A 21,219-nucleotide genomic window follows, 5' to 3' on the forward strand; every position below is an offset into this window, starting at 1 on the left:
TTGGCATAGTCAATAAAGCAGAAATAGATGTTTTTCTGGAACTCTCTTGCTTTTTCCATGATCTAGTGGATGTTGGCAATTTGGTCTCTGGTTCCTCTGCCTTTTCTAAAACCAGCTTGAACATCAGGAAGTTCATGGTTCACATATTGCTGAAGCCTGGCTTGGAGCATTTTGAGCATTACTTTACTAGCGTGTGAGATGAGTGCAATTGTGCGGCAGTTTGAGCATTCTTTGGCATGGCCTGTCTTTGGGATTGGAATGAAAACTGACCTTTTCCAGTCCTGTGGCCACTGCTGAGTTTTCCAAATTTGCTGGCATATTGAGTGCAGCACTTTCACAGCATCATCTTTCAGGATTTGGAATAGCTCAACTGGAATTCTATCACCTCCACTAGCTTTGTTCATAGTGATGCTTTCTAAGGCCCACTTGACTTCACATTCCAGGATGTCTGGCTCTAGGTCAGTGATCACACCATCATGATTATCTGGGTCGTGAAGATCTTTTTTGTACAGTTCTTCTGTGTATTCTTGCCATCTCTTCTTATGTATATTCTATATATTATGTATATAATGTATATATATCTTCTGTGTATTCTTGCCATCTCTTCTAACCCTAACCCTACAGCCTTATCTCATCATAAATCCAGGCATCTAACCCTGGCTTGGGGGGCTCCTGGGGACTTGGGGAGATGGAGGGACTGGGGAGCTCCACCAGACGCTGCTGCTGCGGCTGCAGCTGTGATGGCCAGTCACTGTCTGAGCTCAGCTTGGGGCCTCTGGGCACCTCCATTCTCCCCCTAGGGAACAGGGTGACTGCTCCCTGTTTGGGGGGCTGCCCTAGAAACGAGGGCAGGAGCTGCCAGCGCATTGCTGGACAGGCTTTGGGGACCCAGGGCCTCTGCTCCTTATTCCCTCTGCCCCCGGCCACATCTACCAGGCAGCTCTGGGCAGTCTACATGGTGGACGTCACCAGCCCTGCTTACAGAGGAGGAGATGGGCCCAACGGGACAGTCCGAGGCCACAGGGCTGACTGTGGCTTAGCCGGGGATGCTGACCACTTTTCTTACCCCATCCCGGCAGGTGTGGGCGTGGCTGGTCTGGCCATGGCTCCACCGTCCTTCGAGCTCCTGGTCTCACTCTCCTCCCCTCTCTTTGCAGGATGGTTGAGTACTCCCTGGACCTCCAGAACATCAACCTGTCGGCCATCCGTACCGTGCGCGTCCTGAGGCCCCTCAAAGCCATCAACCGTGTGCCCAGTGAGTTGGTGCCCCCGGCCCTGCCCCAGGCCCTGCCACTCATGCACTCAGCAAGACTGCCCAGCACCTCCCAGTGCCAGGCCTGTGCTGGGCATGGGACCCTTCCGTGACAGGACAGATGTGGGCCCTGTTGCCCGGGCCTCTTGGGCCATTACTCGGGCCTGAAGATGCGGGAGGGTGGCCCTGATGCCTCTGGGTCCCCAAGGCACTCGTATTGCAGCAAGTTTCTGGCTTGTTGGGGACAAGGGTCCTTGCGGGGGGCAGTCAAGGTGGCAGGTGTGTGAAAAGAAGCTGGTTGGTTGGAGGGAGGTGTCATGAAGCTTTCTACTGAAGAGGGGCTCCTGGACTCCCCACTTGTGCCAAGTGACCTGGAACTTGAGCTCCTGACCCCCCACCTCATCCCCCATAGGTTCACCACCCCCCTACATGCAGGTCCATCCACCCACTTGGCTCCCCCATCTGACCAGGTGCCCATCTGTCCACCCACCTAGTATTGAGAGAGGTTATCTAAGAACAACAATCCCTGACATCTGCCTAGACTCATACCTCTTTCAAAGCCTTTCATCTCTGTGATTTCTTTTGAGCCTTACCATCCCCCTGGGCGGGAGCGGGAGGTGGGCTGTGCTCATGAAAAACTGAGATGGAAAAAACCGAGACTTGGAGGAGACACGAGGTTACTTGCCCAGGAGGTCCCCTGACTCTTTTCCACTTGGTGTCAAGGATGGAATGGGGATTCGGGAAAGGAGTGAGGGGCCCTGCCCCAGGGAGCTTCTGTCCTGATGGAGAAGGACAGGAACTTCCAGGAGCATCCGCCCATCTCCTGTGTGTCAGGCTCTTGCTGATGGCTGACTTAACCCCCTCGACAACCTATGTGAGGTTCAGGGAGGTTAAATGGCTTGCAGAAGGTCACACAGCAATTCAGGGGCAAGGCAGGGATCTGAGCAGAGTTCTGTCTGTCCCGAGCCCCGCTCTTCCTGGACTCCATCTGAACTCTAGTTCTGTTCCCTGCCTGAGCCTCCGTTTCTTCTTCTGCAGAAGGGGAAGGGGCTCCTGGCACCTCGTTCTCCTCCCCAGTTGGTACAGACCCTGCTCCACCCATTCCCAGCCTGCCCACCTGTCTGCAGCCGTCCGCCTGACTCTGGGCTCGTGTCGGTCAGCCAGGGCAGGCCTGGCGTTGCAGGGGAGGCTGTGCTTTGGGATGTTTGTGGAGCAGAGGGACTTGGGGAGGGGGCAGGCTGGCTCAGGCTGGATGATGTGCAGAGGGGGAAGGGCTGATGTCTCAGGATCACATGTACAAGGTCACCTCCCCACACATGAGCCTTGACATGATGGGGAACTCGGGGGCCCCTGAGAGCTGCTGTGAGGGTCCCCAGGGAGGACTTGAGAGGTAGGAATCCAGAGGTGGGCAGTGGGAACTCAAGGTGTCTGGGAGCGGAAGGAAGAGTTCATCTTTGTCCCCTCCTGGTCCTAGGGAGACTCCCTTGGGGCAGAGAAGGGGCATCCAGAGAGGCCATCCTGGCTGGCAGCCTTTCTGTCCTTCCCACTTGCCACCAAGCCTAGGAGTCTCCTTAAAGATCACCTCATTCTAAACCGTCTTTACCCCTTTTAACAAATGAGGCCAGTGAGGCCCAGAGAAGGTCATGCCAGTCCAAGGTCACACAGCAGGTCAGTGGCAGGGACCAAACTGGAGCCCATTTCTAAGCAGCACGCTTCCCTCCCCAGGCCCTATCTCCTCCTGGGAGGCCGGCCACAGGCAGCCTTTGTTCCCACAGTGCCCACAACTCTGTCTGGTGTGTAGCAGGGGCTCAGTAAATAGGTGTGAAGTGGACCCGCTGGGCAGGTATATCGAGCAGCTGTCCTGTGCTGCCCATGCTCGGACCGAGGGTTGCCGGGCATGTGGAGGGCACAGGGGTGCAGGGAGGGGCACAGCGTGGGGCACTGGGGGTCTGAGGTGGTGTCTGAGCTGAGACCCAGGGGAGCATGGGGACTGAGCCGACAAGGGAGTGTTTTATAGATGCCTGGCAGCGGTGGGCAAGTGGATACAAGACTGCTCTGGCAGTGTGGGTGAACGAGGGCCAGGCTGGGCAGGCTGGAGAGGAGCAGGTGGCTGGGAGGTCTGGTCCTAACTCTGGAGAGTCCTGGAGGAAATCAAGTGTCTGACCCAGGCAACCCCACAGGGAGGGCAGGCAGGGGCTGCATCTCTCCTGGGTGTCCCCCATAGAGCTCCCCATTTCAGTCCCAGAGAAAGGCAAGGCTGCCCCCAGGGGGCGGCGACCACATGGCCACTGTCACCCTCCTGGCCACGCAGCCCGCAGGCCTGGCCCCATTTCCAGAGACGCGTGTGCTGGGGTCATACAGGGGCGTTTGGAGGCCATCCTGCATTCTGCATCTCCTGTCAGGTCTCAGGGTCTGACAGGCATGGGAATAGCAGTGTGACAGGGCATTTCTGAGAGATGGTCTGGGTGGGGGGTGGATGGGATAGACACACAGGGTATGGGTCTCTGTGGATGGGTTTCTGTACATTTGTGCGTGTGTGTGTGTGTGAGGGTCTCTCCTTGAGAGACCGTGTGTATATGTGTGTGCACATGTGGGAGTGTGCACATGTGGGAACATGTACATGTGGGTGTGCACATGTGGGGGTGTGTACGTGGGGGTGTGCACATGTGGGGGTGTGTACATGGGGGTGTGCACATGTGGGAACGTGTACATGGGGGTGTGCACATGTGGGGGTGTGTACATGTGGGTGTGCACATGTGGGAATGTGTACATGGGGGTGTGCACATGTGGGGGTGTGTACATGGGGGTGTGCACATGTGGGGGTGTGTACATGTGGGGGTGTGTACATGGGGGTGTGCACATGTGGGAACGTGTACATGGGGGTGTGCACATGTGGGAACGTGTACATGGGGATGTGCACATGTGGGGGTGTGTACATGGGGGTGTGCACATGTGGGGGTGTGTACATGGGGGTGTGCACATGTGGGGGTGTGTACATGGGGTGTGCACATGTGGGGGTGTGTACATGGGGGTGTGCACATGTGGGGGTGTGTACATGGGGGTGTGCACATGTGGGAACGTGTACATGGGGGTGTGCACATGTGGGGGTGTGTACATGGGGGTGTGCACATGTGGGGGTGTGTACATGGGGGTGTGCACATGTGGGGGTGTGTACATGGGGATGTGCACATGTGGGGGTGTGTACATGGGGTGTGCACATGTGGGAACGTGTACATGTGGGTGTGCGCATGTAGGAATGTGTACATGGGGATGTGCACATGTGGGGGTGTGTACATGTGGGTGTGCACATGTGGGAACGTGTACATGTGGGTGTGCACATGTGGGGGTGTGTACATGGGGGTGTGCACATGTGGGGGTGTGTACATGGGGGTGTGCACATGTGGGAACGTGTACATGGGGGTGTGCACATGTGGGAACGTGTACATGGGGATGTGCACATGTGGGGGTGTGTACATGGGGATGTGCACATGTGGGGGTGTGTACATGGGGATGTGCACATGTGGGAGTGTGTACATGGGGGTGTGCACATGTGGGGGTGTGTACATGGGGGTGTGCACATGTGGGAATGTGTACATGGGGTGTGCACATGTGGGGGTGTGTACATGGGGGTGTGCACATGTGGGGGTGTGGCCCACGTGCCTCTCCTCCCCCCCCTCACTGCCCGTGTGAGGAACTCATTTGTGGCTCCTGGCTGTCAGGGGTCACTGGCAGGCCCCCTGTGCCAGTCCGTCTAGTTCTCTAGAGAAGGGCCGGGCTGGGCCCCACGCTCATGGAGGTTCTGATTTCGGAGGCTGGGCGGCCCCCAGGGCCCAGAGAGGAGTCCGGGTCTTTCCTCAGGGGCTTCTTTCCTGCTAATAGGCTTTGCCAGGAGGCCCAGGGCTGCCTGAGGTGGGCAGTTCTGTTCCCACTCTGAGCTGTTTCTGCCTCTCAGCTGACAAACGAATCTCTTGCTTTCTCAGAACCTGGCCTGGGGGAGAGTTATTGAGAGCATGAGCCCTCCGGGATCCAAAATATAGCTCATGTGCCTCACCCCCCTCCCTGAAAGGGACCTTAAGATAAATCCATCTTCACGAGCAACTTAACAGGAGCCTCAAACTGTTGGAGCGCGTGCACTAATCCAGACCCTGCCACTTCCTTCCCAGGTGCCACGTGCTCTGCCCAGAGTCACTGGGAATGAGTGGCCTGTAGGGGTGCGGGGTCACTTAGAAGTGTCTGTTTGAGAGGTTTGGTTGGTTGCCTTCTTTTTTCCTAGCTGTTTCCCTGAACATTCCAAGTACTCCCATTTATCTTTTTTAGGCCGTGCCACATGGCATGGGGGATTTAGTTCCCTTAGTCCCAACCAGGAGTTGAACACGCATCCCCTGCATTGGAAGCATGGAGTGTTATCCACTGCCAGGGAAGTCCCCCATTTATCTTTATTGCTGCTTCTGCCCTGGGACTCGTTCAACAATAGCCTGTAGCTTTCAATTTGGCCACTAGATGGCAGGCTAGAGGATTGGGATGGCGAAGTCAAATTATGGGTTATTAATTGCAAAGCTGTGGAGAGGGAGGTGGCTGCCTGAAGTTTAAAAACACAAGCAACCAGGAAGACTCAGTTGGGTTGTCAGGGAATGTAAGTTCTGCTTCTGAGCTCTGCTGAGAGTCTGCTGTGTGACCTGGGAAGCCCTTGGGAGTCTCTGGGCCTGTTTTCCTATTTGCACAAAGGAGGAGGAGAGGCTTTGTCCAGGATGGGTGGGGCACCTGGGGGTCGTGCTCTTTACAGAACATCAGAAAATGTGTCCCTCCCCCCACCCCTGTAGGTGTGTGCTGGCCACTCAACCATCGGTGGATAAAGGGCAGGAGGGCATAGAGGAGCCAGTTGGGGAGGGAAGGAAGAAGCACTAGACTGCCAGTCAGGAGGCTAGGTTCTGACTTTTTATAAGTCCTTGCTATGTGACTTTTCATAAGTCATTATCCCTTTCTGGGCCTTGGCAAGATGGGGCTGGTTTATCTCTGAAAGTGCTCCCTCCTGGCACCAGCTGACTCCAGGTTTCACCCACCCTACACACCCCTCAGTCAGCTGACTCAGTCGTGTCTGACTTTGCAACCCCATGGACTGCAGCATGCCAGGCCTCCCTGTCCATCACCAACTCCCAGAGTTCACTCAGACTCACGTCCATCAAGTCAGTGATGCCATCCAGCCATCTCATCCTCTGTCGTCCCCTTTCTCCTCTTGCCCCCAATCCCTCCCAGCATCAGAGTCTTTTCCAGTGGTCAACTCTTCAAGTGAGGTGGCCAAAGTACTGGAGTTTCAGCTTTAGCATCATTCCTTCCAAAGAAATCCCAGGGCTGATCTCCTTCAGAATGGACTGGTTGGATCTCCTTGCAGTCCAAGGGACTCTCAAGTCTTCTCCAACACCACAGTTCAAAAGCATCAATTCTTCGGCGCTCAGCCTTCTTCACAGTCCAACTCTCACATCCATACATGACCACTGGAAAAACCATAAGCCTTGACTAGATGGACCTTTGTTGGCAAAGTAATGTCTCTGCTTTTGAATATGCCATCTAGGTTGGTCATAAATTTCCTTCCAAGGAGTAAGTGTCTTTTAATTTCATGGCTGCAATCACCAACTGCAGTGATTTTGGAGCCCAGAAAAATAAAGTCTGACACTGTTTCCACTGTTTCCCCATCTATTTCCCATGAAGTGATGGGACCGGATGCCATGATCTTCGTTTTCTGAATGTTGAGCTTTAAGCCAACTTTTTCACTCTCCACTTTCACTTTCATCAAGAGGCTTTTGAGTTCCTCTTCACTTTCTGCCATAAGGGTGGTGTCATCTGCATATCTGAGGTTATTGATATTTCTCCCGGCAATCTTGATTCCAGCTTGTGTTTCTTCCAGTCCAGCGTTTCTCATGATGTACTCTGCATGTAAGTTAGATAAGCAGGGTGACAGTATACAGCCTTGACGAACTCCTTTTCCTATTTGGAACGAGTCTGTTGTCGGCTGAGTATGAACTGCTGGCCCACCTGTGCCCCTGTACGCCCTGACCCAGGCTGTGGATGGGGTTGGGAAGGAGGCCTAGGGAGCTCGGGGCAGCTGTCCACCTCCTGGAGCCCTATCTGGCTGACAACCCCTGGGTCAGCAAGGACCCACCTCTGTGCAGGGGCCTCTGGGCTCTGGCTGGGCTGGGCAGGGCCCAGGGACAGGGGGGCAGAGCTGACAGTGCTGTGGGGAAGGCCCCTGTCGGGCCCCAGCTGCAGGCTCAGGACTGGAGATTAGCTCTCTACTGACAGGCCCCAGTTCTGGTCCTTCCACCCACCTGTTGTGGGACCCTGGGCCTCTGTTTCTCCAGTGATAAGATGGCATTAGTGATACCAGTTACTATATGGTTTTTTAAGGACAAAATGCTCCCATGTGTATAGAGAGCTTGGCCTGGAGCCTTGTATGCAGTAAGTGGTCAACAGGTGGTACTCTAATGAAGAAGGTGCTTGGGAGCATTGGGGTTGGAGGGTGAGGGCATCAGGAACTCTTCACAGAGGTTGCCTGTGGAAAATGCTCACCAGCAACACAGAGAACTGGGAAGGGTGGTCCTGGCGGACGGAGCGGAATTGCACATGCCAGGGTGGAGGAGAGGAGCTCTCCTGGGACTGTGTGTATCTGTATGTGCACATGTGGGGTTGTGTGCACGTTTTAGTGTGTAGGTGCAGAGCACTGCCCATCACGGGGAGGCGTGAGGTGAGCGTTCCACATCTTCTAGGGATTTACTAATAATGATAAGTGGCTAAAATTTATCATATGCTTTACACAAACTGTATCATAACAGTCCTAGGATGTTGGTACCATTGTGATGCCCACTTTACAGATGGGAAAACTGAGGCAGAGAGAGGTTGAGTAACCTGCCCAAGGCCACACAGCTGGCCAGCGCTTTATGCTCCCTTTCACAACCTCCTTCCTTTCCTTTTACTGGGTAGGCATCTTAGCCACCCACTCTGTCTGCATAGGGGCATCAGGAAAGACACCTGCCCACGTTCAAGGTCAAAGCAGAAAGGCCCCATGGGCTGAAGTAGTGGCCCCTTCTTTACCCCCAAGTTTGGTGTGCTCCAGACCTCTGAATGCCTTTCACTGTCAGGGTGAGAGTTCTCGTGGTGCTGGGTCCTTTGCAGCCTGAGGGGGTGAGTCAGGGCAGGAAGGAGGAAGGTAGAGTGGTTAGTGCGGAGCATGGTGTCTGAGTTGCCCTGCCAGTGTTCAGAGCGTGGGCCTGTGTTGGTTAGCTGCAGGACCTGGGAAAAGAAACCTCTCTTGTTTTGGACCCCTGTCCTCACAAGGGGGATGACACACGGCACCTCAACGTGGGATAGTCTGCAGTACCAGATGCAGAGCAGGCGCCTGGAGAGCTGCTCCATCCCCACCCCCTCGGAGGGAGGGTCCCAGTGTCGGGGCTACAGCATCCAGAGCAGTTAGACCAGGGTTTGTGCCTGGGATCTTGGCCACCTCTCAGACCTTGGTTTCTCGGTCCATAAGATGGGTCCCAGCACTTGCTTGCTAGGCTTCGGAGTGGCAAAGCATCTTCATGACACCTGCTCCTAGAAGGTGCCCAGTGAAGGTGCCAATACCGTACGTTGATCTTGGGTCTCATGTTGTCGTTTAGTTGCTAAGTTGTGTCTGACTCTTTTGCCACCCCATGGACTGTAGCCCGCTAAGCTCCCCTGTCCATGGGATTTTCTAGGCAAGAATCCTGGAGTGGGTGGCCGTTTCCTTCTCCAGGGGGTCTTCCAGACCCAGGGACTGAACCCACATCTCCTGCACTGACAGGTGGATTCTTTACCACTGAGTCCCCGGGGAAGCTTGAGTGACTTCTCATACTCCAAATGTCATACTCCAGATCTATTGGCAGAGGGGCTGGGGTATCTGGAAACAAGGCTTGCATGAGAACCTCAGCACTTTCAATCTGTACATGTGTTCAGTGGGGCTTGGGGCGCAGCTGAAGGGGGCTCTGATCCCAAGCAGGACCTTGAACTTCAGACTGTCTGTCCTTGGCACCCACACAGCTCCCCCAGATGCCCCGTGGAAGAAAGGTCTGGCAGCCACCCGAGAAGGAAGGGAGGGAAGGAGGGAGGTGGGGAGAGAAAAGAGAAGACAGTGAGCAGGGGCCCGATTTCCCCAGGGCTGCTGCCTTTCAGAAGAGATGGGGGTGGGCCGGAGAGCATCTGGACAGACCATCTGATGAGAGCCTGACTCAGGAACAGGAAAGAGCAGCCAGGACTTCGAGAGGAGAGATGCTTGGGGTGGGGCTGGGGTGAGGGCAGCCCTCTCCTCCCTACTCTGCCTCCGCGGTGGGTCAAATTCCGCTTTACACATCAGGAGGGCGTGATTCCTGGACACCAGATCAAGGGAGAGAGCCACTGCGTGTGTGTTGACGCCTTCATCCGTTCATCCGGAGTAGCAGCCCCTGTGGGGCCACGGAGCCAGGCCTTGGGGCAGACGTGGGGGTCATGGAGAAGGCTCTGATGCTGCCCCGACTCTGTAGACAGATGCTCAAGCTGGGCGGCTGTGGGCCTGGGGCCAGGTGCCCTAACGGAGGCAGCCGGGCTGAGGCGAGGGGCTCCCGACACCGTACTTTGAGGAGGCTTCAGAGAGGAGCGGGCAAGAGACTCTGGAAGAGTGAGCGAGAGGACATCCGGGGCCATGGTGGGGTTGGGGACCTTCAGCAGGACAGGGCCGGGCACCCCCCCTCCAGGGTGAGTGCTGACTGCCCGGGGAGGAGCCAAGGCCTCCCCTGGGGTGGAGGGCACGATGCCGCAGACCCCTTGTGTGGGCACTGCTTCTCATCTCAGGAGTGGGCACTGAGGCCCCCCTTCAGTCCACAGGCCCCACCCCTCAGGGCTGGGGCCAGCAGCTGTGTCCTCGGCCGCCCGACCGTATGCTGCCTGGCCCAGCCTCCCGGGCACCCACTCTGCCTCTGATTAGTTGGCGCTGGCTGTGGCAGGAGCAGCACACGGCCTCTCTCAGCCTCTGCTGACCTGGGAAGACCAGGGAGAGAGGGGAGCCCCAGGGCTAGCCACTGCCTCACGGCCCCTTGCCCCGGGCCTACTCCCGTCCTCCTGGCTGCGGGCTGAGCCCCTGGCAGAGGCTGGCATGAGCTCGGCTCTTTCTACTTGAGCTGCCCTGGCAGAGCGGCTGCGCTAATCTGGGCTGACAGCTCCTGTCTGCAGAGAGCACCCCAGACCTCCAGGGGAGAGGCCTGTCAAGAAGTGCACCCCCTTCGCCTCCTGGGCGCCCCGCTGCCACCAGGGGCCCTTGTCTGGCTGATGCCCATCTTTCCTTAGGGCAGAGGGCCTGGTCCAGGGGCTCGCTGGCGAGAAAGGGGTGAAAAGGTTGAGCAGCTCCATTAGTTTGCCCACCTGTCATCGTCTCCCTCAGCTCCTGGCATTTAAAATGCCACCTAGAGGGACTCCCCTGGTGGTCCAATGGTTAAGACTCCACGTTTCCTACGCAGGGGGCACAGGGTCGATTCCTGGTCTGGGAACTAACATCCTGCATGCCTCACAGTGCGGCCAAAAAATTAAAAAATAAAATGCCACTTACAAACTGTTTCTACCCTGGTGCCACCCACGTGATGCTCCAGGCCATACTTCTCCCTCTGAACCCCAGACCCTGAGATCTGATTTCACACAGGTATACACCAGGCACTCCCAATTCCACATATCCTCGCAGACCCCCATCTCCGCTGAGGGCTGCTGTGTGCCTCTGGACTCAGGCCCCCAACCTTGGAGATGCCCCAGCTCCTCTATTCCACTCACACCCACATCCTACCCCTGACTCAACCTTTGGAATGCCTCTAGAACCCCGCCTTGATGTCCCTCTCCACTGCCACGTCATCTGAACCCAGCCAGATGTGTGTTATCAGGATGGCAGGTGCGCGAGGGCTGGGCCAGGCCAGGTGGCCTGAAGTGGAGCAGGTAGACCGAAGGCCCGGTCCCCACCCTGGAGAGTGCCCAGTCCCAGCATCTGGCCTGGGCAACCTCAGCAGGGAGGGCACGGGGCAGGAGCCTGAGTCTCTCCTGGACACCCCCTTGAAACAAAGAAAGAAAGTGAAGTTGCTCAGTCGTGTCCAACTCTTTGTGACCCCATGGACTGTGGCTCACCAGGCTCCTCCATCCATGGAATTTCCCAGGCAAGAATATTGTAGTGGGTTGCCATTTCCTTCTCCAGGGGATCTTCCTGACCCAGGTATCAAACCACTTGTGTTCCGCATTGCAGGCAGGCACTTTACCGTCCGAGCCACCGGGGAAGTCCCCAAGCACCCCCTTGAGGGATCCCCATTTCAGTCCCAGGGGAAGGCAGGGGGTGCCCTCGGGAGGCAGTGACCACGTGGCCACTGTCAGGCTCCTGGCCATGCAGCCCACAGGCCCAGCCCCCTTTCCAGATGCGTGTGCGGGTTCCGGGGTCACTCAGGGGTGTTTGTAGACCATCCTACAGGCTGGGTTCCGTAATGGCCTCCCTCTTCCGCCCCAGCCCACACAGTTGTTTTCTCTCCAGCAGCTGGGAGACCACGTCTGTCTTCTACCCGTGACTCTCAGTGCCAGTCAAAGCTGGAGTCACACGCTCTCCTGCAGGCAGCCCTGTTGCCCTCCCACCTTTGCCCGGCTCTCCCCTCTCCTGGAGAGCTCTCCCCAAAGTGGGCACACAGCTGCTCTGTGCGTCTTGGCAGGGTGGCCTTTCCCAGCCCCCGCTTTATACCAACTGGGCCCCTAGCCCCAGCCTGGTCCTCCTGCAACTTACTTTTTGTTTTTGTAGCACTTACCACCCAACAAAGGAAGAAATGTACTTATTTATCATGTTTGCTCTTTCTTTGTATCTCGCTTGCTGTTTAGACGCTCAGTCGTGTCGAGTTCTTTTGCGGCCCCATGGACTGTAGCCTGCCAGGAGTCTCTATCCGTGGGATTTCCCAGGCGAGAATACTGGAGTGGGTGGCCATTTTCTTCTCTAGGGGATCTTTCTGGCCCCAGAATCAAATCCACATTTTCTGCATTGTAGGCAGATGCTTTACCGATGAGTCACCGGGGAAGCCCCTGCCTCTTCCTACCCTTAACCTGGAATGTGTGCCTCATAAGGGCAAGGGTTTGATCTGTTTGTGTGTGTTTTTAAACTGATATATCCCTAGAGCTTAAAACAGTGCCTGGCATGTAGTTGGCCCTTGCTCAACATTTGTAGTTGGAGAAGGCAATGGCACCCCACTCCAGTACTCTTGCCTGGAAAATCCCATGGGCAGAGGAGCCTGGTAGGCTGCAGTCCATGGGGTCGCGAAGAGTCGGACACGACTGAGCGACTACACTTTGACTTTTCACTTTCATGCATTGGAGAAGGAAATGGCAACCCACTCCAGTGTTCTTGCCCAGAGAATCCCAGGGACAGGGGAGCCTTGTGGGCTGCTGTCTCTGGGGTCGCACAGAGTCGGACACGATTGAAGCGACTTAGCAGCAGCAGCAACATTTGTAGAACGGATCCATCCACCCAGCGCATCACTCCTACATTCGTTCAGGCTGCCCCCCTTGGAGGGATTACCCTGTACTGGGCCCCAGGCTGGATTGGGGGATGCAGAGCACCCCAGGTGGGCTTTGCACTCGTGGTTTCTGGGGAGAGAGGAGGGCAGAGCTGTGATGAAGGGTGGCAGTGTAATAAGTGGTGTGATGGAGGGCGGACGGGGCTGTGACAGCTCATTGCAGGGACACGAGCCCAGCCCTGGGATCCAGGAGAGGTGACCACACAGCAGAGGTCTGAAAACGGAGGAGAGATGGCCTCCTGAGCATGTGCGAGGGCCCGGCAGTGACCCAGAACCTGAGCTTCCCAGGGATTGGAAGTGGGTCAGTCTGGCTCCGGCATGGACCCTATCCTGCCTTGGCAAGTGAACTTGGCATTGCTCTCAGCAGCGCAGTAATAAAGGAACTCCCCTGGCAGAGAGTGGGTGGGGGGTCAGTGGGGGGCAGGATGTGTGCACAGGTGGGGAGTGGGCGTGCTGGGCGTGTCTGCAGTCTGGTGGAGCAGCAGGTTCAGGCGTGGCCTGGAGGACAGAGCGGGGTGAGGCTGGGGTGGCAGACTGGAGCCTGATGGTTGGGGGTCCTGCGATTGGGGGGTGGGATAAGGATTTATACTTTCCCCACTGGAATGGGAGGCTTTGACTTTGGGGGCACCCCCCGCTGAGGTGTTCTGGCCTTGGGGTCTTCCTGAGGCTGGACAGGAACCACTGTCTTCTTTTGCAGTTGAGGCCTCTGGGGCCCAGAGAGGGCCAGCTCTGCCTCAAGGCTGCCCAGCCAGAACTGGCCCCCAGATGTCCTGTCCTGAGTTGGTGCTCTGTCTGCTCATCAGAGAAAGGGCTACACTGGATGTTCTGAGGACTCTGGGGTCCTCTTCCATCTTAACTAGGGGAGCAGGGCCCCAAGCTACACTCATGGGTCGCCTGCAGCCTGCCCTCATCAAGGCCCACCTGGTCTCCATCCAAGGCTCAAGAGTCACGGAGACCAAAACCAGGTAATCTCACCCCAGGAGAGGAAAAGGGAGAGCCATAAGGGAGTGAGAGGCAGAAAGCCTTCTAAGTATCTGGGGGTGAGAATCAGAGAAGGCTGCCTGGAGGAGGAGGCCTTGGCTGAAGAGAGGTGTGGAAGATAAGCAGAAAAGGTAGTCTGAGGTAGATGGTGATGGGTCTTAAGAGCAGTCTCTGCCTCTTTCTCTCCGCCTCTATTCTCTGTCTACAATTCTCTCTTTGTTTCACTTTCTCTGTCTCTCTCTCCTGTAGCGGTTACCAGGGGAATCAAGGGCATGGCGGAACCCTCCGACTTGCTTGAGCTAATTACTTGACTGTGGGCGTTGAAAGGAGGATTAGCTGGGTTCTCGTGAGGTCCTTCCTGGCTCCCTAATCCCGTGGCCCCTGTTCCCTGGCACGGAAGCGATGAACTTGCTCTGAGTCCCTAATTAGCTAATTATGCCCTGGCTCTGTGGCCCTGGGACTCCCTGGGCCCCAGGGGGGCTGTGAAGTGAGGTGGGGTTCAGCTCAGCAGAGGGGAGGGAGGAGGGGAGGAGAGATCGGGCTGCCATTAAGGGAAGCCAGCGGCCAGGCAGGTTCTCAGGAGCCTTTCAGAATTTCAATGTCCTGGAGAGCTGGGAAATGTAATTAATTGAGCAACAACAGCTGGGCCCAGGGGGAGTAGGCGGGAGCAGCCAGGCTGGGATGGTGCAGAGCGGCCTCCTGCAGGCCTCTCTGAGCCCACCGCTTCTCAGGGCTGCTGCCTGGCCCTTCATGCTTGCCTCCTGCCTCTGTCCTGTCCTCCAAGATTGTTACATCGGCTTTAAAGCCCAGAGCTGGTCAAGGGCTCAGCCTGCTTAGAAATCTCCCAAGTAGCCACCTAGCAGAGACCCCCGGATGCCCTCTCTGACCGGTCACTCCTCTGTGCCTTTGCCACGGCTCCTGTCATCCTGCAGGGCCCAGCTCGAGTCAGTGCCTCCAGCGATGTGCCTAGAGCTCCCTTACTCCGCAGGCCTTGTCCCTTTCCCCAACACTGGGGTCCCCTGTCCCTCTGCTGGCAGACTGCAAACTCTGCAAGGGGTGAAAAATGGGATTTGGGATTTCCCACGAGCCCAGCACTGTGCCTGGTATGCAACAGTTCTTGTAAGTGTTTGATGAATGAATGAATGATGGGGCACCAGAAAGGCCTGCGACTGACTGACTTGATGTTTGGATGGATTGCAAGCTGATTGCTCTGATTTCTCACTTCCCTCTTTCTGCACACCCCGTGTTGTGGGGGCGGATGTGGAGGGAGCAGGGTACTGAGCCCTCACTCACCCTGGCTTGCTCTCAATTGGAGAGCAGGAGCCTGCAAGGGAGCCCCACTGTCTTTCCCAAGAGGAGGCTGACCTAGTTTTGTGGGGTGGGAGGATGGGGGTGAGCATTAATTATTGATTGGAAATTGCTCCATACAGAGCTCGTGATGCAAATCCCAAATAATTATCCTCGTTAATAACTACCTCAGCCCTTGCCCCTGGAATAAATAAAAATCTGGACAGAGCCAGTCTTCTTGTCACCATCCTTTCATCCTCCCCTCTCCAGTATTCTACCCCTCCCCATGACTTTGCACATTGTTCATTCGCAAGCAGTCATTCAATAAATGTTGAATGTAAATGGCTGAGACTCTGCTCTGGGCCAGGACCTGCTGGGTTCTGGGAGTACTGAGGTGACTCAGACAGACCCTATCCCCAGGAGCGTATAGCCCAGTGGAAAAAACAGGCGAGTAAATGGATAATTATATATTAGGGTTAGAAGATTAGATGTTGATGTAAATGGTGCCTCCAAGGTTGTGCAGTATGCAGCCTGCACAGCTGTACATGACAGCCTACGCTGGGTCAGAGGTGCTACAGTGGCCCAGAACAGATGAGCGAGAGATGGGTTTAGAAGGGGTATGGGAAGTCACAGAGAGATTTCACAGAGAGAAGGCAGATCCTTAACTGAGCTATGGTGGCTAAATAAAGGTTTGCCAGGCACAAGAGAGGTGGAAGAGCGTTCTAGAAAGAGGGAACAGCATGAATAAAAAAAGCATGGAGGTGTGAAATCCCATGGTATCTTTGTGCATGTGTGCTTGCTAAGTCAATTCAGTTGTATCCGACTCTGTGTGACCCTATGGACTGCAGGCTGCCAGGCTCCTCTGTCCATGGGATTCTCCAGGCAAGAACACTGGAGTAGATTGCCGAGTCGTCCTCCAGGGGATCTTCCCGACCCAGGGATCAAACCCACGTCTCTTACGTCTACTGCATGGGTAGATGGGTTCTTTACCACTAGTGCCACCTGAGACCTAGGGTGTGCCTGGGGACAGAGGGAGGGAGAGAGGAAGATGAGGCTAGAGAGGGTACACAGGAATCACAGGATCTTGGGTGGTGTACACTCAAGGGTGACCCACTAGCTCTTGACATTCTTTGGAGCCACAGACACTTATGTGGACCTTCTTCCCAGAAAAATTCATGGCATCATACTTGCATATTTTATAGCAATTTCATAAGGTTCAATGACCTCTTGTAGTCCTTCCAGTGACCTCCCCCCACCTGCCAGGGGTCCACAAACCCTGGTTGCTGAAGAGAATGTCATCTGTTTGTACACATAGTGATGACATGTCCCCATTTGTGTTCTAGAGTGGCTGTTACCAGAAATTATCCCCTCTCTGTCCTGGGCTCTGCTTTCCCTGGGCTGGCTTCAACCCCAGACAGGCACTATCCCTGGGAAGCAAGATGGCCCCAGCAACTCCAGGCTTCACTCCTCCCAACTTTAATCCCTGCAGTAAGAGAGCGTCTCTTTTCCTGTAATTCCATCAGAAGTCTCATTGCCAACTCTCATTGGTCCTAGGTAGAGTCACATACTCATCCTGGACCAATCACGGAGCTAGGGAAACAGACTATGCTGATTGGCCAAGCCTGGGTCATGTGATCTCCATGTCAGCACACGCAAACCATGGAACTGGAATGGAAGAGTGATGCTGTGTTCAGAGGACTGGGAAAGAGGGGCTGGGCAAAGCCACAGAGGTGGCCCACCTGTCTGGGACGTGCATTCCCGTGGGTTCTCCAGTGACTGGGGTGGCTGGATCTTCTTGAGGAGTCAGGAGGGAGTGGGTGACATGCAGACCATTACCAAAGCCATGGCAGTGGATGACATCACCCAGACTTGAGAGAGCAGGTGCTTTTCGCAGCTAGGGGCTGAGCCCATGGGGAGAGAGGGCTTGGAGGGTGCAGATGGGCCAGCCCAGGCAGGCGGGGCAGAAGGGAAGGGTAGGGGAGACAGACATGAAGAGCGGCAAGTGTGTGAAGTGGTGCCAAAGCTGAGCCTGTTCCCCACTTCCTCTGTGGGGTGGGAGCCCCAGTGTTTGCTGAGACTTGTGTGTGGGCCCTGAGCTGGGGGATCTTTGTAGAGTGGTTGCTGTCTTCTTGGGCCCCTCTGCTGAGGGGTCTTATCCTCCAAGAGGGGAAGGGACTGGTTCAAGGTCCCACAGGTCCCAGAGGCCAGCAGCGTGAGGATTTGAACCCTGTTCTCTCTTCATCATGGGCTATGTGTTTTCCACAGGCTTTCCCTACCTGCAGAGTTCTGGGATGTCAGACCTCCTCAGGAAGTGACTGACATGTTCTGTTCCCCTCTCCATGCCTGCATGAAGCCCCAAACAGGGCACCCCATCACCCTCCCTGGGGACGTCTATCTCCTCTCTCATTTCCCCGTTTTCTCCTCTTCTTGCCTCTGGCTTGGCTTGTTCATTGTAGCTATTTCTAAGGAAAGGAAAAGTCCTCTTCCTCTGGCATCAGGACAGGTCTGGGTACCTTGGCTGGCCAAGGTTCATCTCTAGGTGGTTCTGAGAACTCTTCCTGATTTCATCATGCAGTGGGGTGGGTTAGCAGGATGGTTTTGGTTGGTACAGATGTGTCCTGGCACGGTCAGGGCACTGACTGTTCCAGAGATAAAGGACACATTTATTAGGGTACCAGTGCCCATCCTGGGTGGGTTAGGTAGATGAGATAACCTCAGTCTCAGACCTCTGGGTACTTGGGGGCTATGGAAAGAGTGCTAACTTGGTGTCAGGACACCTGGTTTAAATCCAGACCCTGCTGCTTCCTATCTGTGCGAACTTGGGCAAGTAGCTTCAGCTCTATGAACCTCCAGTTGCCTTTTCTATAAAATAGGGATAATATTACCACCCTCATAGAGTTGTCATGGAGACTGAAGAGCTCGTATTTGTGCATTACCCCGAAAAGCATTTGGCACATTAAAAGCGCTCTGTAAATATCTGCTTATTCACCCATGATCTAGTGGAAATATAGCGGGACGCAGAGCCATTTGCATGGCTTCTGGGAGAAGGTGTCTGGTGGCCACTGAGCAGGTTGAGGGCAGTAAGGAGCCCCTGCCCACGTGTCCCACCTCTCCTCTCACCACCCCCTCTCTGTTCCTCTAACCCTGCTCTCTCCCTCTCCTCTCCGGGCCCTCTGCCCCTGTCTGCCAATCCCTCCACCCTTCCCTCGCCCAGGTATGCGGATCCTGGTGAACCTGCTCCTGGACACACTGCCCATGCTGGGGAATGTCCTCCTGCTCTGCTTCTTTGTCTTCTTCATCTTTGGCATCATCGGTGTGCAGCTCTGGGCCGGCCTGCTTCGCAACCGCTGCTTCCTGGAGGAGAACTTCACTATGTGAGTGCAGCCCCCCATCCCCTGCCCTGGGACTCCTGGCCGGCTTTACCTGGGGCATTGTTCATGCAGAATGTTTCCAGGCTAGGAAGGTCTCCCCATTGAGCACCTGGTCCCCATCCTTACTCCCGGTGGAGCAGAGAGATTAAGGGATGTGCCCAGGTGAGTTGGTGGTAGGTCTCCCATGAATGGTTGGACACCAAAATGAGAGCAAAAGGCCTCTGAGCCCTCCAAACTGTTATGACAAAGTCCCAGTCCAAGATAGGCCTTTAGATGCTAATTCAGCTCCTACTGACTCTTACTTAACACATAGTTTTAACTTACTGGGTGAAAGTGAAAGTGTTAGTCACTCAGTCATATCCCACTCTTTGCAACCCTATGGTCTGTAGTCTGCCAGGCTCCTCTGTCTATGGGATTTCTCAGGCAAGAATACTGGAGCAGGTTGCCATTCCCTTCTCCAGGGGATCTTCCCAACCCAGAGATGGAACCTGGGTCTCCTACATTACAGACAGATTCTGAGCCACCAGGGAAGCAGGAAGCAGCTTACTTGGTAGTTGGGACCAAAAGAGTGGAAGCATCGAACCAGAAGGAGGTTGGGTAGGAGGGGAAGACCCAAGCAGAAGTGACGACAGCAAGGAAAAGCAAGACAGAAAACCTCAAAAGCAGACGTGAAGCCTGGCTGCCTAATTACAGCACAGACATTCCAATCGGTGACTCTGAGTCATCAGGGAAGGGTCAGCTTGCACTTGGCCCACGTGTGTCTAAAAGCAGTGGGGGTGGACAGCTCCCTAGAGAGAGGCTTGTCCAAAGCTATGTAAACAGAAATTGAGCTGTGGCTCTTGGAGAAGTTGGGTTGAGTCGTCGGAGAAATTGGACCTCTGTAGCATCTCAGGGAGGAGGGGTGAGCAGCACCTTTGAGTACACATACATGGCCATATGTAGTTGGACATGACTAAGCTTTCATTTCGTTTCACTAATATGCGTTAGTGCACTCCTGCTGTGTGCAGGCCCCAGGGACAGAGGTAGGAAAGCATTTTCATTCATCCTGTGACTTGACACGCTCACCGAAGCGGCGGCATTTGCGCAGCTCGGGGGAGGATGCAGCAGAAGGTGGAGTTCCAGCTCTTGGGGATCAAAGGGTGCAGGGACGTGGGGGCACTGCACAGGCAGGGGCTGGGCCTCCCTGTCCGCCTGACTGCTGGTTGTGGGGATGGAGCTACGCTGGAGAGCCAGAGGGAAGCCTGGGGAAAGAACTGGCTCCCTCTGCAGGGCTCCCTCTGCAGCGCTGCAGGGGCAGATCAGGGCCAGGGCACCCTTGTGGGTCAGGGCCCTGTTTGGGGGAGGGGAGCACACAGTGTCAGTCACTTGTAAGGGGCAGGCCCTGCTTCTCCTGGTCTGGCCTGCACAGATGGAGATGGGCAGGTGTGAGCTCTCAGCTTTGGGGGTTCAGGTCACATCCAGGCCCCTCTGCCTCCCATGGATCTTTTCCTAGTTCATCCTGAGGTGGCCCCCTCTCATTCACCCAGCTCAACCCCAGTGTCACCTCCTCCTGGAGGCCTTCCCTCACCACCCCTTTCCCTCAGACATTATCCCGCTTGATTTTCTTGGCACTGTCTCTGTCTGAACCTGTCTCACTTGTGAGTTTATCTTCTGGGTTGTTGGGCATCTCTAGTCCAGTTCATCGCCTTGGTTAGCAAGGATGACACGCTCCTGTGTGACACGGGTGGTGACGATGGTGCTTGACTTTTGACCCCATGCGGAGACCCGGAAACTGAGGCTGAGAGAGGAGAACCTTGCTCCAGGACCTCCAAAGCCTCCCGTGACCACCCCCCAGTGAGTGTGCACAAAGCCTGCCCCAGGCACATAGGCCCCCAGGGAGACCCCAGATGGCCAGACGGAGGGTTCTTGATGAGCAAAGGCGATGTCACCCACCTAGGAAGTGGCAGGGCTCCGTCTCGTGTCCTTTGCAAAGCATCTGCTCTCTTCTGGCAGATTCTGTCTAGCCATTAATGCACACGCACGACTGTTTACACCCCAGACAAGTTTTAAAAATGGGAATTGCTTTGGCAATGTGTCCTGAGTGTGTCTTACATCAGTGTTTCTTATTCTACAAATGAACCACAGCTCAGTGAGCCAGCCTCTGTCTATGGACTTTGTGCGGTTACCAGGTTTTTGGTTTTACGTGGAAGCCTGCAGGGAGCATCGTGTATGCTTGCCATCTTTGTATGCCCTTGTGTGATCAATAACTAGACTCATAATTGCTAGTCGAAGTGTAAGGCACACCTCTGAGATACTGTGGGTTCGGTTCCAGACCACGGAAATAAAGTGAGTCATGCGATTTTTTTGGTTTCCCAATGCATGTTAAATTATGTTTACACCATCCTGTGGTTTTTTTTTTTTTTAATATTTCTTTTTATTTATGTGGCTGCACCAGGTTTTAGCTGCAGTATTTGGAATCTTCGATCTTTGTTGCGGCGTGTGAAATCTTTAGTTTTGGCACGCAAATTCTTAGTTGCAGCATGAGGGACCGACTTCCTTAACCAGGGATTGAACCCAGGCCCCCTGCATTGGGAGTGTGAACCACCAGGCAAGTCGTCTGGAGTCTGTTAATTGTGCAAGAGTATATAAAAAAGAACATGCCCCAACTGAAAATATTTTATTGCCAAAAAATGCTAGCCATCTCTGCTGAGCCTTCAGTGAGTCATAGTGGTAACAACAAACATCATTGATCGAAGATCACCATAACAGACATAATAATAAT

General features: G+C 55.1%; 1 protein-coding gene across 2 annotated transcripts in view; it reads left to right on the top strand.

Moving 5' to 3' along the window:
- CACNA1I (calcium voltage-gated channel subunit alpha1 I) overlaps positions 1 to 21,219 on the top strand; it is a 127,110-nt gene that overhangs the window by 51,788 nt on the left and 54,103 nt on the right. For both annotated transcript variants that reach the window (XM_061418597.1, XM_061418596.1), the window contains 2 exons: positions 1,158 to 1,255; positions 18,302 to 18,461. In XM_061418597.1, coding sequence (XP_061274581.1) covers positions 1,158 to 1,255; positions 18,302 to 18,461 — 258 coding nt within the window. The remainder of the gene's footprint in view (positions 1 to 1,157; positions 1,256 to 18,301; positions 18,462 to 21,219) is intronic.

The sequence above is a fragment of the Bos javanicus genome, chromosome 5 (genome assembly GCF_032452875.1).
Source record: "Bos javanicus breed banteng chromosome 5, ARS-OSU_banteng_1.0, whole genome shotgun sequence".
NCBI lineage: Eukaryota > Metazoa > Chordata > Mammalia > Artiodactyla > Bovidae > Bos > Bos javanicus.